The sequence below is a fragment of the Xyrauchen texanus genome, chromosome 23 (assembly GCF_025860055.1).
Source record: "Xyrauchen texanus isolate HMW12.3.18 chromosome 23, RBS_HiC_50CHRs, whole genome shotgun sequence".
Classification (NCBI taxonomy): domain Eukaryota; kingdom Metazoa; phylum Chordata; class Actinopteri; order Cypriniformes; family Catostomidae; genus Xyrauchen; species Xyrauchen texanus.
This window is the reverse complement of record NC_068298.1, coordinates 37,849,855-37,865,541: the sequence shown is the minus strand read 5'-3', so window position 1 is coordinate 37,865,541 and position 15,687 is coordinate 37,849,855. Positions and strand designations below refer to the sequence as shown.

Sequence of the window (15,687 nt, the reverse complement as noted above, 5' to 3'; positions counted from 1 at the left end):
TCTTTCTTGAAACAGACATCACTATCGGCAATCCACATTCAATTTACACATAAAGCTGTTATTTTTAGCTGTGTTCAGTCGCAAATGTAACAAAAGTGTTGGGAGAAATTTATCAGAGTAGAAGTATTCATTTTCTCTTTAAAATGTAGTAAAAGTGAAAGTCAACAGAAAGATGTAGACTCAAATAAAGAACAACTATTCAAAAACTGTACATAAGTACATTAACAAAGTATTTGAATTTCAATAATATACACCTCTGTGACTGAATAGTCATTAATAAACCCCATCTATTACCACACAATCTGTAATAATCTTATTTTGTATTAATAATATACATGTGAAACATGGAAAATGTGTAACAATGTTATAAATAATTGACGGATGAGTTTTTTATTGGTTGGAAATTAACTTGGTCTGCTGCTGCTGCTGGTGCTACATCACTAAAAGAGTCCAGGTAGAACATGCAAACCATTTTTCTCATGGAATATTATGTTTCACTTGGAAATGCATTTTGGAAATTAAATGGGATGTGAATACAGTTTCATGTTGACTTTAATGTAAGTGCTACTGATTTTGAGTAATAGAAGTTTGAACACAATGAAATAGAATTTTCTTTTCCGCCTGAAATTTTTTTTGCATACAGATGCCTGCAGATGACTATAACTTGTAGCTATTAGCTTGAGAACACAATGGGATCACAGCATGAATCCTTACCTAGTCCAGGTTCAAATGTTATAACAATATCATAAAAAAATGAATATTTTACACATGTTTTTCTAAGGGTACACCCAGGCGTTTTACAAAAGTGCCTTTTGGATACTCCAAAAGGTCACTTTGGAAACCTAGGACAAAAAGGCTGCAACTTTTGAACGCTTCAACGTACAGTCATAATTGTGGGCTCTAATGAAAGATGACACTTAGAGCTATCATATTCCATATCCAGATCCACTATTAGTTTTGCTGACACAGAGTAACTGATGCATAAACACATTAGAGTTCCTTTTCCCTTCTTGAAACTAAATGTTGTGCATATAAAAGAGTCAAAACTAGTGCTATGGTGGACAATTTGTTTATATAAAAAATACACAACAAACTATTTACATTAATTTTTACATAAAGTATTTACAAACCATTATAAAATTGTACATGTTTCTAGCAACATGCCAGTCATTGTAGCAGTCACATTTGTGTACAAAGCACATAGGCACAACACAGGAGAGTACTTCACTGGTGTCTTTGCATGACACTGCCTGCACTTCAGACGACCAGCGGTGCAAGATTTGGTGATGTGCAACAGCCTGTGATGTGCTCTTACGTGGAGCAGGAGATACGGGTCTGGCTGTGGATTGAGACCCCAACTCTGCCATGCTCCTCAGCAAGGGTCTCTCTGAAAGCCCTCCTCTCTTGATGAGGTGCTGTCCTGCTGCTCCACTTTATGTGGCCGCTTGCTGAGTGGGGAGAATAAATAAATGTAATTTACAAAGCTAGACACAACTTTTCCATCTTTTCTGTATTCTATATATATATATATATATATATATATATATATATATATATATATATATATATATTAGTTTTTCTTTTCGAGTGTGTAAAAATGTATTATTGTATGTATATTTACTGTAAATACTGTATACTTTGCCAATGTACTATGGAACAAAGAGATGGGCCTACACCTCCCCATGAATTCAGCACTGTAACAAATAGATGGCCCTACACCTCCCCCACCTCCCCGCATTGTAACAAATAGACTCTCAAACACAACATATATTCTTATTTTCAACTTATATTTATTGATTTATTTACTATATATATATATATATATATATATATATATATATTTTACAGTAAATATACAAAACATCTATATATCATGTCAATAGATCTGAAACAAACAATGAACTAAAAACACGCACAAACGGTTCAAACACTCACTGAGGAAACACAGGACAAAGGGTAATTACAAAATGTGTATTCATTATTCAAACTAAAGCTTATTTATGCGGAATATACAGTAATATATGTTATAAACACAAGAAAACACTTACTTGTCCAGAGCCGTGTCAGTGATGGTTGAAATAGAATATAACGAAAGTTGTGCTGGGAATAAATGTTGGGAAATGTATTTCGTTTTTCTTTTCTGAGTTTTTTTCTCTTTGTCTCAAATCTTAAGACACCTTGATATTGTAGTGTAACCACACACTTCTGAATGGGGAAAGCAACCTAGAAGGTTTTAAAAAAAGAGTTCTAATACTAACCCTTCATTTATGGACAGATGGTGACTTTTATGATTTATTGCAGAATACACAAAGACAGTATTCCAGGAGCTCAGCATTTCATAACTTCAGGGATTCTGACATTCGGCTCTAGAGGTTTCTATTGTTTTATCAGCTAATTTTCTCCCCTTTGTCCACCAGGGCCTGCCTGCAAGTCAACATCCCCCAAACTGGAATGCGAGGAGCCCAAGTCAGAGAAACTGCTGGATAAGGCGAGCGAGAGCGGGGCCTCCCTGAACGAGCTCTCCACCTCCAGCTCCGAGACCCACTCCGAGGCCACTTCGCCCCAGGACGGGGGACCCATCCTGGTGTCTTGTGGTGAGGTTGTTGGGGGCTCCCTGGCCCCGTGTGGTGCCCTGCACTCTGTCTCTCGACCTCCAAGCACACTCACTCTGGGCCGACCGCCAAAGAAAGGTTCCTCCGTGCAGTGGATGGAGCTACCGGATAAAAGGCGGAACAGCGAGCTTTTCCAGTCCCTCACCAGCGGGGTGGGACCACGGGAAGGTGGAGGCAGTGGTCTAACCAGAAGGAAGACTCTGGAGAGGCCTAGTGCAGAGGAGGAAATTAAACAGTGCATCCGAGAATTTAAAAAGATCAAGATCCCCCCGGCATTCCCAGAGCGCAAACGGCAGTGGCAGTCAGAACTACTTCAGAAATATGGCCTTTAAAGGAAACTCAGGATAGAATAACTGTGTTTTAAACTACCCATTTTATTCACAATCGCACACAATTTATTGCTATAGTTGTTCATAGTTTCCTCAATTCTGAAATTCCAAAAATAGAATTCCTCAAAGGCCTTGATATACTTTGAGAAACAGAACCATACAACCAACCATTGGAAACATTTTGAAAGAAGGAAATTGGGATTAGAACTAATGAAACACATTGAACTTTGCTACATTTTGTTGGCATGGAATTACAAGGATCGACAGCACCATTGCTTTACCATTCATTTCTTTAGAACTTGAAAAAACAATTAAAAGTGACAAAATAAATGTTTTTGATGAAAGTGAGATTCAACAGCCATTCCAAAAGAGCCATCTAATTAAACCATTGTATTGTTCAGAAAGTATGTAGAATCTATTAATTACTGAACTGACAGACATTGTGTCATCTTTCTTTGGTGGCCTAGGCAAAGTGGAAAAGAAATTAATCATGTGTGGTCATGTCACTTGAATCAGAGTCTATATGGTTTATGTGAAATTCTGGTCTTACAAATATATACAGTATATAAAGGTCTTTTTAACAACACAAACAGATCTGCTGATATACTTTTTGCTGAGAATCATGAAGACTGAATGGAAAGTAATTTCCTTAGAATTATACCATGAATAAGTTATTCAGGATCTACTATCTTACAAGGTTGAGCACAATTCAGAAATTAATTGAGTCAATTTGAATTGAGGAATCAAACAGGATGCAGAATTGTATAAGGCAATTTAAGCACATAGAATTAAACTGGTCTTTCTAGCAAGTCAGTCACCCGTCTTTGTAATGCTTTCAGGAGGCTATTTCCAGTCATGACTGTGCAGCTCCTATATACTTGAATGGAGAAACTATTAAATCTCAAAAAAGGTTGGTCAAGATTACGATCATAGAATATCTTTCAAATCTGCAGTAAAATCTGCCAAAACTGGTATCATAAAATGCGCTTTACCTCATATAACACTGAAAAATGCAATTTTCCCAGCTTGTATAGCTAATGCGCATCCGCATTCTCAAGTTGATTGATAGGCGATGTCTGTATCTAAAAGGTAATTGGCTCTTTTGCCTGTAAGGCAGGACTTCCTTTCTATATATGTTGACCGTTGGGCATTCCAATTTCTCCCATTCATTTTATTAGAAGTGACATGTCTCTGCTAAATATTCTCCGGGAAAGCGTGTTACAGTTGACTGACAATCCTTAGTCATTCGTATTGCATCAATAAATATGGAATTAGTAAATTAAGTGTCGGATAGGAATCTAGCTAATATGATATGCCTGTATTGTATTTATTTGAAATACTGTTTGTTGACTGGTTGGTCACTATGGGAATAAAAGTAATACCTGTTCTTGTGATTTTTGCCATCTCATACAAATTATTACATTTAATATACCATGGTGCAACAACACATTGTTTCACATTGGTCTAATTTACTTCATGTATTATGTATATACAGTAATCAATAGAATTTGATTTTTATGTCAATATTTATTTATATAAAGTTCACTGAAAACAATGTGGTGGCCATTTTAGGGTGCTGTAAGACTATGATAATTGTTTCGACAGCATTGAACTTATTCGAAATATATCAATCAGAAAAAAATATTGTCTACATATCAGGGAATAAATAGGCAAAATTAGTCAGAATTAATGATGTAATTATTTATGTTTTGTTGGACTAATGATATTTCTCTATTGTGTGTCTCAATTTAAATTCAAATGTAAATTCTACATTCTGAGAGGTGTGGCCAATACAGTATAAATTATAATTTAACATCATGAGGGCACAACAAATTTAAATTCAACATCCTGCATAAATGATTAGCTTTATAATTCCAAGTTTTATAGGTTAAGTAAAATGAATACATTTGTACTTTAGTGATTTGTTCTCTGATGTATTGTGTAACAAAGTTTGTAATGGGGTTGAAGGAGGAAGTGGGAGACGGCGAATCCAAATTATATATTTTTATAACAAAAAATTGGCTTTTCAGCACGTCAATCACTCTTTGCAGTGCACACAGCTTAAAACAGTCTCGAATCAACATGCAAATTCAACATCCTGATGCATGTGGCAAATTCAATTAAAATTCCAATTTAACATACTGAGGGATGTGACCAATTAAAATCCTGGGGTGTGGCCAATTCAGTTCAAATTTAAAATTCAAATTTAAGATTGTTCTTAGAATTCTTAAATTCTTAATGCTATGTAATAATGAGAACAGATTAATTTGAACAATACCATTTTCTTTCATTACAACCCCTGTTGAACGATCTGAATGATTTTAAATGACTTGTTTGAGACTTGACATTGTTGGTTTAATTTGACAGGCTATCATGAAAATAATCTCAACATTATTATATTTCTTTTCCATGTAAGTTTTCTCTGGATGATGCTTAAATTGTCCAGTGTCCAAAGTGGTTTTGTGTGTGCTTATGTCCATACTGTACGTGTACACACACTCTCGTCTTTTATGTGATTTTCTGTAAAGGTGGTTGTGAAGAACATTTTTGAATTTCCAGGTGATTTGGAACCAAAAGAAAAACTTTGGGAAATTTGTTGTGACAAATCTTTTATAAAGAAATCTTATTGTTGGGTCCAGGACTGGATTAAAGACTGGGTGATGATCATGCCCTTGGATGCATTTCCCATACAATGAAGTAACTTACTGAGTATTCTCCAGAGATGAAAAAAAAACACTTACTCGCCAGTTCTCCGATACGCCGTTGCTCGGTCCTCGGCCACTCCTCCACTCTCTAACGGATGACAGCCACGCCTCCCCGGGCGGATCGGAGGCAGTCCTCCTGCCCCTGGCAGACGGAACACCCCGCCGTGTTCTCGGTGAACAGAAGGGGTCTCCCCCAACCCTGGCGGCAGTTCTCCCGCTCCAGGCGGTCGGCAGCGAGCCCCTCCCTGCTCGCGGTCGGCAGTCTCAGAACCCGCCGCGTTTCAGCGGCTGGTAGGGGACTCCTCCACCCCTGGCAGTGGCCCTGACCGCTCCAGGCGGTCGGTTAGGAGCCCCTTCTCCCCTCGTGGTTGGCGGCCATTCCTCCGCTTCCAGTCAGCCTGGCTCCTCCGTCCCCCGGCAGATGGGTGGATGGTAGTGGCGAGAACTCTACTACAGCGTATCACTCCTCCTTCCCGTGTCTTTGGCACCAGTGTAAAGGGATTCATGGAAAGTAGGAGGCGAGAACCGGCTTGACAATATAAATAATATTTTTATGAAAAACGTAAACAATAGACACAAACACATGACGGTCAGCTGCCCGTAAACGATCTCTCCCTGTTGCACCACCATCCGCAGTTGGCCTTTATCCCTCACGGAGGCTTAATTAGCCTGATAAGGGACCGGGTGTGTATAATGACGACCCGGCCCCGCCCTCCGCCCTGTCACAATGGGAAAACCATATATTATACGCTGTCTATATGCAATTTGGAACAAAGACAGCTTTGTTTGTGTTCACTGGAATAGACAGTCCCCACAACAAAATTCTGTATATTTGGTAGTGGGGTTTCAATGTTCCACACACTCCGATGACATCATTATAGGATTATCGCTTGGCATATTGCTTTTTCCAACCATTTAATGCATATAGCTTTCTTCCTTCAAGAACCATGAACCAAGAACCATCAGAGCACCAAATACCCTCAGATGGTGGGTAATCCCAGGGAGTTTTACTTTTGGGAAAACCTGTACCATCAAATTATACCCCAGATCTTCAGAGATCTTTTAACTAGATCTCACAATAAATATCATAAATATGCATATAACGTATTAGGTTAATATCCTATTGCACAATAAAATGTTCTTAAATTAGTAGTTTTATATCTCCAAGTTTTATAGGTGAAATAATATGAGTACATTTGTACATAAGGGATTTCTCCTCCGATGTATTGTGTAACAAATTTCATAATAGCGTTGCAAAGAGGATGCGGGAGACGGCGAATCCAACAAAAATTTTATTTATTTTATAACACAAAATGGGCCTTTACTCAATAATCAATCATTTCAGTGCATACAGCTTAACACATTCTCTGGGTGTGCTTGATAGCTCTCTCTCTCTGTCTCACTGGTGTCCTGCTCCTTTTAAATCCATCGCCACCTCTAACTACAATGACAAATAGCTGTTAGACACAATCATTGCCAGGTGATTATCCTTATCGTTCTCATCTCCTGATCTCACTCTTCATTCACAAGCTGGCACTGAACCATTCCCCCCTCCTGAAGAGGAAGTCCGCAACAGCCCGCTGCGTCCAGTAGACCACCTCGAATTTAAAAGGTTGAAGAGCCAGATAGCAACGGGTGATCTACTGGAGTGGGGCGTGGTCCAAACAGAGGGTGAAAGCCCGTCCCAGGAGGTAGTATCGAAGGGTGATTACCACCCACTTTATGGCCTGACACTCCTTCTCAACAGTGCTGTACAATGCCTCTCTTGGCGAAAACTGTTTCACCTCATTTTTGGTCTTGGGTCTTGGACAGTCCACAGCTGCAGCTGACTTATCAATTTGGGGACCCACCTGACCGTGACAAAGTGGAACCCCATATACTGTACATCCACCTGTCCAATTGCGCACTTCTTGGGGTTTGCCATGAATCCCACCCGTCGCAAGACCACCCCCAGATGCTGCAATTCCTGTAACCGAGTTCCTCTTTTATACAACCGGGCTGACTTTCTTGAGCCTGTAGCAAATTCTCCTGTGATAGTTGCCCCAATGTGTGGAGTTTTGCTCTCAGGTCTGAACGTATTGAATTTAGTTTTTGCTCCCAATTTTCACTCACTACGTCAAAGACACTGCAAGGCTTATGCCCATACAATAATTCAAATAGGGAAAACCCCGTGGAGGCTTGCGGGACATCTCGAACTGTGAATAACAGGAGTTCAAGCCACTTATCCCAATTCCAAGCATCTTTGTGCAGGAACTTACGAATCATGTTTTTCAGGGTTTTATTAAACTAAGCCATCCGTTTGTGGGTGGTACATCTCATCTGAATCGATTTAATACCCCACTGGAATCCTCACTCAGGAGACATTCTGAAGAGCGCCTCCGCAACACTAAATGCTGAAATGTTGTGTAGAGGCACTGCTTCCAGATATCACATTGTGTATTTGACCAGAACCAACACAAAGTGATGCCCGCATGCCATCTGCTCTAATGGCCCGATGAGGATAATACAATTTCTTTTAAAGGGGGCCTCGATCAAAGGAAGTGGGTTCAAAGGCACTCTTGGGATGGCCGGCGTATTCACCAGCTGACATTCACAGCATGCCACACACCAACTGCGAACAACCCCTTCGAATGCCCAATTCCAATAAAAACTGGCCATTAGACAGTTCAGTGTCTTTTCCTGTCTTAAGTGACCAGCAATCGGATTATAATGAGCCATCTGGAATAACATTTCCCAATGGCTCTTCATTATCAACAACTAGGTTGTATATTATTTTGTGTGACCATCCTGCAGCACTCGATACAACTGGTAATTTTTTATATAAAAGTACGGATATGCGAGTGCAATGTCTGGCTGAAGTCATTAAACATCAATCACTCTCACTTGGTCGAAGGCGTGCCTAAAAGTCTCGTCTCACGTCTAATCTAGAGGGAAATCCCCAGCAAGGAATCTAAGGGCTGGGGAAGCCGAGACGTCCATTTAAATGGCCATTTGGAGCAATGCCGGTTTCCCTCTTGGAAGTCGAGCGATAAACTGCTCCAGTGCCACCAGGCCAATCACAGCTCCGACATCGCATCGCTCAGACAGCAACCGGCGGGCGTCCCAGAGCTGTTGGGCAATAGCAAATGGTGGCCGTGTTCACCAATGATCAGCGAACGGAAGCATTGGTGCTGCTGCTCAGGTGTCCGGCTGATCCGTTGCAGGATGGCGTACACCAGGAGGTTGTCCATTGGTAACTGCTGTGCCACGAGATGGCTTCCCCGGACAACAGTGGTATTAACCAGTCGTCCGTTTGCAGGAGAGGGGGTTGTATGGGATTTTGAATGTTAAAATAGGGGTCCCCTGGAAAAAAGGTTGGGAACCACTGGCTTTAACCATTTATGAAACACTCCGATAAAGGAAAGCCGTTTAAGGAATTTGCATGACTTTACAGGTTTTAGGCTTACTAAGCATAGTCGTAAGATTGTGCATGTGAACAGGTTTTTTTTTTTTTTATAGAAATAGCATTGGGCCAGTATTTTAATCCACATCCAGAAAACTGTTCCAAAAAATTGTTTATGACAAAGTGTTAAGACTGTGGAACGATCTTTCCATCTGCTTTAGGCTGAGTTTCAAATGTCAGTGAGCATTCACAGTGCATTTCCATCTCCAAAAGGACGTGAATTTGAGAAATGAGTAGATGATTGCCCAGCAATATGATGTGTACAGTGATTTGTGTTTAAAGCACAACATTCTGTAAATGCCGTTTTGAGATGTAACATTTGACATTTGAGACCTCTCAATCCAGGACACTGGTTTGAAAAGCACAAAGTGACTCCTAGAAATGTGTTTAATGGGTTTAAATCAGGACTTTGTGTTAGTCTACTGTTGATTCTGAAATGTCCAAAAATGTGTTAAGATATTGGTTGTTAGCTGTTGATTTGCCTCAGTGTTCTGTAATAAAAGTGTCACGTTATAATGAAGGATTAATGTGTTTTTTTTTTAGCCCAAATTTAATCCAGACTGATATTTGTTGCTTTTATATTTTTTTCAACTCTAGTTTGAAATCTATTTCTGTCTAAATTTCTACTGAGGACAATACCAAACATGTTCCACAATTTTCCTTTACAAATGTCCTTTACAAAAAAAACTTTATATTGAATATAATGTCTATTTTATAAAAGTTATAACCTTACATTATATATATATATATATATATATATATATTGTTAAAATGTATATATATACAGCTGAAGTCATAAGTTTATATACATCATAGCCAAATACATTTAAACATGTTTTTTCACAATTCCTGACATTTAATCATAGAAAGCATCCCCTGCCTTAGGTCAGTTAGGATCACTATTTCATTTTAAGAATGTAAAATGTCAGAATAATTGTAGAGAGAATTATTTCTTTCAGATTGTATTTCTTTCATCATATTCCCAGTGGGTCAGAAGTTTCATACACTTTGTTAGTATTTGGTAGCATTGCCTTTAAATTGTTAAACTTGGCTCAAATGTTTTGGGTAGCCTTCCACAAGTTTCTCACAATAAGTTGCTGGAATTTTAGCCCATTCCGCCAGACAGAAGTTTCAGGTTTGTAGACCTTGTAGCAGCCAATAATGTAATAACTACCATTAATGTAATAACTGCCAATAATGTAACTTACTACAATATGGGCAAAAAGTTATTATGCTATTGGTTCAGAAATGTTATTACATTTTTGGTAATTTACATTAACGGTAGTTATTACATTATTGGCTGAGCAGGCCACCTTGCTCACACATGCTTTTTCAGTTCTGCCCACAAATCGGATTGAGGTCAGTGCTTTGTGATGGCTACTCCAATACCTTGACTTTGTTGTCCTTAAGACATTTTGCCACAAATTTGGAGGTATGCTTGGGGTCATTGTTCATTTGGAAGACACATTTGCGACCAAGTTTTAACTTCCTAACTGATGTCTTGAGATGTTGCTTCAATACATCCACATAATTTTCCTTCCTCATAATACCATCTATTTTGTGAAGTGCACCAGTCCCTCCTGCAGCAAAGCACCCACACATCATGATGCTGCCACCCCCATGCTTCATGGTTGGGATGAATTTATTTGATTTGCAAGCCTCACCATTTTTCCTCAAAACATAACAATGGCCATTATGACCAAACAGTTACATTTTTGTTTCATCAGACCAGAAGACATTTCTCCAAAAAGTAAGATCTTTGTCCCCATGTGCATTTGTAAACTGTAGTCTGGCTTCTTATAGCAGTTTTGGAGCATTGAATTCTTCCTTGCTGAGCAGCCTTTCAGGTTATATCGATATAGGACTTGTTTTACTGTGGATATAGATACTTGTCTACCTGTTTCCTCCAGCATCTTCACAAGGTCCTTTGCTGTTGTTCTGGAATTGATTTGCACTTTTCGCATCAAACTACATTCATCTCTAGGAGACAGAATGCGTCTCCTTCCTGAGCGGTATGATGGCTGCATGGTCCCATGGTGGTTATACTTGCGTACTATTGTTTGAGCAGATGAATGTAGTACCTTCAGGTGTACGAAAATTGCTCCCAAGGATGAACCAGACTTCTGGAGGTCCAAAAAAGTCTTGAAATAATTTTCTGGAATTTTCCAAGTTCCTTAAAGGCACAGTTAACTTAGTGTATGTAAACTTCTGACCCACTGGAATTGTGATGTAGTCAATTAAAATGAAACAATCTGTCTGTAAGCAGTTGTTGGAAAAATGACTCATGTCATGCACAAAGTAGATGTCCTGAATGACTTTCCAAAACTATAATTTGCTAATATGAAATCTGTGGAGTGGTTTTAATGAATTCAACCTAAGTGTATGCCAACTTCTGACTTCAACTTTATACTATACTTAAAAATAATGTATCTTTAAAAGGAACATTAATTATGTCCTGACAGAAGGATTTCTTTTTAAATACAGCTCTTTTATAAGGTTTCACAAATGTACTCCTACTTGTCATCGCCATTAGATGTTTATGAAAATATTTATAAAATCAGGCAGTATTCATATTTTACTAGCTGCTATGAGGTCAGCAAGATAATATAGGCTCTGGTGAGTTTTTCTTATTATTTTACATACATTGTGTGTACTTATATTTTCTGTCACAAATTGTAAATACATTGTTTGATTGATTGATTTAATTATTTTGTTCCAATACTCAAAAATAGGTGAGCTGTCTGTTGCATGATATAGGCTACTAAGTCAGGAAAATTAAATGGAAAAAAAAAAATCCCTACAGTTGAATTACAAATTTCAGATACATTTTAATTTTACTGTAATTTTATATGATCATTTAGCAAGATGTTCTATAGCAGCACAGCCGAGTTGCCATCAGCTGATAGTCAAGCTGGTAAAACACCAGCGTGGACCAGGTTATGACCAATTTGAATCATCAGCTACGATGTTTCAAAACACAGTTGAAGCTAGTTTTCACTGGATTTTTCAAAATGATATCTTATTCATCTGAAGTAGAGACTTCATTTACATTGAGTCTTAACTTTGGCATCAAAGGCTTTTTACTTCATCTGCATGTAATCATTTCAGACATTTGAAATTATGCTCATAATGGAGTAGCTCATAGTTTTAGTCTTGTAATCAGTGAAGCAGATCTCACAAAGATTATTTAAACCAGTCAAAATGATGTTCACCTTCAATGTGAGATACAGTTTATGATTTATAAACTAGAAATCTGTGATTTCCTTCTAAATCTCTCTGCTTTAGTGATTTTTCAGTGTAAGTGGTAAATATCATTAAATCTGACAAAAGCAAACTAAACTATTTGCCATTTTGCCATGTATGTCATCTGTAGATTGGCAATTGACATGAAGTTTAATGCTATAATGAATAGAAAATTATTTTAAACAAAATAATCCTATTAATGTTATTATGTTTTTATGACCTTATATTAATTGAGAAACTGCATGGAATATTTGTACATTTAAAAAATAAATTGTCACATTGCAGGACCATTTCAAATAAACTAGTGAAGACAAAAAGGTAAGAATGAAGGACAAACTTAAAAGAAATGGTGACCAGTTACAGGACCTTATACATGCATGTGAATTTCAACAAGAAGCTGGTTAGTTTTGGCAGTCACCACCTGCTGATGGATCCTGTAACTACACTATGTGTTTGTCTAAATAATATTTTTCACAAGCAACAGATGAATCACAAATATTTAATATTTTAGTAGATGTAATTACAGTGTAAGATATTTGGTAGCTCTTTTAAGTGTGAAAATGACTTCTATTTTTACCTGTCTGCTGCCATTGACATCACAGCTTTTTCCAGATTTCACTGTGAGATCATTCTGATGCATTCTTGTGGTGCCATCAACCAATCGGAGTTGTAAGGTAATTTTCCCGCAGCTCTAGAGCTGGGGTTCCCAAAAAAATTTTGTCAGCTGAACCCCAATGTGCTAAATTTTTGCCTCAAGTTTCCGCAGAATTTTGAAGTAATGGTACCATGTAAAATACTATTAATTTTAAATATTTGCCTATTCATATTATATTTTAATGAGCCTTTATTAAAAATACTGTTCTTTTCCTATAATAATTAAACATATGATACAAAACCAGGGGTGTGGCATTATAACCTGGGTAACCTATAATCCATCAAAGTTTTACAAATTTTAGTAAATGACGGAAATATTTTGATGCAACCTCTTCACTATCTCTCGAACCCCCTGTTGTCGCCTCCCAAACCCCCAGGGTTCATAAACTCCATTTGAGGAACAATGCTCAAGAGTGTTTAGATTCCGGAGATGAATGCACCAGCCAAGCAACTGCCATTGAGGTGAACTGGAATGCTAATAGATGCAATCTCTAGATATATTAACTCATTGAACACGACAGAGAGTTACATTTCACAGGCATCACTCAAAGGAAAAACAAAGTAGCTTACATGTCTTCAAATCCATTCAAATTAAATAATAGTAATAATAATAATAATAATAATTATAATAATAATACTCTTTGCTTTCAAAGAACAAAAAAATTCAGATGTTTGACAAATGGAACTGTTTTAAAGGAGAAACAGGCTGGTATAAATGCTATGTCATGTGGATATAAAAAAGACGATTTAGAGGTCTGTCATTGTGTAGAGTCTGGAATTTCATAGTGAATGATGGTGAAACAATTATTGGAAAGAATGAGCACCTCTGCTTCCATTAAATGTGGACCATCGAGAAAAGGAATATTATGTTCAGTATGTGAGTTAGAGCTGTGACGTGACACACATCAGTATATCCTATTTCTTGAATATAACCCATATTCGAGCACACACCCACATCAATTTAAATGCATCATACAGTGTTTAAAATGCTGCCACTCAACTCTCTCTCTGTGCAAGAACAGATATGTTGATATTTTCCAAACCAGCAACTCTCAAGTGGTTTTGTTTCAGGACCCAGATATTACATTGGACATCAAGTTGCAACCCAACACAGTGCCAAAACTGTACCAAAATATACAAAAAACAATGTCATTAAAGTCAAACATGTACAAGAACTGAATGAGCCCACAATATGCAGAATTATTAAGATGAATAGGAAAATTGGCCAATTTGGTTACTAAATGTCTTTTGAATTTTGATGCATTGCATCTTTTCATTATCATTTTGTCTTGTTTTCCAGGAAAAAATATAAAAAAGAGATAAACTTACTTGAGAAGCAAAATGACTCTTTTCTTCTTTTCAGAGAAAATGAAGTTCATGGAACTACTTTATTACGCGACAAATCAGAATCTGCTGTTGCTGGTTCAAACCAAATGATGCGTCCAAGCATTCATTAGTAATTCAAAACTGTCACTTCAGAAATAGTATCATGGCTTGTGTTCTAACAAGTTACTGGATAAACAAGATGTGTTTGTGTGTGTGTGTGTGAGAGAGAGAGAGAGAGAGAGAGAGAGAGACGGAGTATGCTTTCACCTGTTGCCACACCCAAGCAGAGATGCTGTCAGCTTTCTCAGTGGAAAAATAGTGGTCCAAGCAGGGGTAATTCTACCTATTTCACAGTTTCCGGTGCGCAAGAGTCGTTCACTATAGACACCGCAAAGTCCTCCATTTTAAACAGTGTATCCACTCCAATTTGGAAATTCTGGTAAGAGGCAAGCACCTTCAGTTTGTGTAATTATTCAGTCTGTTGTGTCTCTTAGCTGTGATGAGCATTAATGCTGAAGTTGTTTGTTTAAAGCCGTTTAAAGCTATTTCTTAGCTTTAGTAGTAATACAAGCAATCATATTGTGCTGTATGTAAACACTGGCTGAAGCAGCTTCACTTTTCTTCACCTAACTGGCTTATATTACACATAAAAATGATCTTTTGAAGAATTGCACGAACACAAGCGGAGTGATACACACACAGTGAAGCGTCAGAGTGCTGATGGTGTCAGACCATCAGTGCTCATGGAATGTGTCTTGTCCAATCAGATTCGAGGACTGGAACTAACTGTTTTATAACTAAATGTTTATATATATATATATATATATATATATATATATATATATATATATATATATATATATTACATAATAAGTTAATTGTCTGGAAAAAACTAATGTAAAGATTAATTAGGCAAGGGTAAGATATCGACGAACAAAGGCCTAATAAATTCCTTATAATTCCAAACTAATCCATAACTAGTCCTTTACAAGTTAAATTATTAATAATTAATTACTGTCTAATATCTGATCCTTAACATAAAGTGTTACCAACCCTATATTAATGGAGTACAGTATGGTTTAATGATCATCAGGTTTTATGATATATGCTGTGAATGAGCATGAACAGATGAAAAGTGTTTTTGCAGATGACTTTAGGTAACTATGACTAGTTAAATTGGGACAACACTTGGAGTAGCACCATTCTTATGACATCAACGTGACAAAGAAAGTGAAACACAAGTGAGTCAATAAATTAGAGTCATGCATATAAACACAAAGCAGACTGATGCAAAATGACATCATCCCTCCTTTTAATCTCACTATAATAGTCTATTATTGTTACATTGTGACGTAGATAATTAATTAGGCCATTTT

At 37.5% G+C, this 15,687-nt stretch overlaps 1 protein-coding gene across 1 annotated transcript in view; it reads left to right on the top strand.

The window, feature by feature from the left end:
* Positions 1-2,944, top strand: part of LOC127617237 (BTB/POZ domain-containing protein KCTD8-like) — a 65,722-nt gene extending 62,778 nt beyond the window's left edge. The window contains exon 2 of the mRNA XM_052089177.1: positions 2,418-2,944. Coding sequence (XP_051945137.1) covers positions 2,418-2,944 — 527 coding nt within the window. The remainder of the gene's footprint in view (positions 1-2,417) is intronic.
* The last annotated feature ends 12,743 nt before the right edge of the window (positions 2,945-15,687 follow it).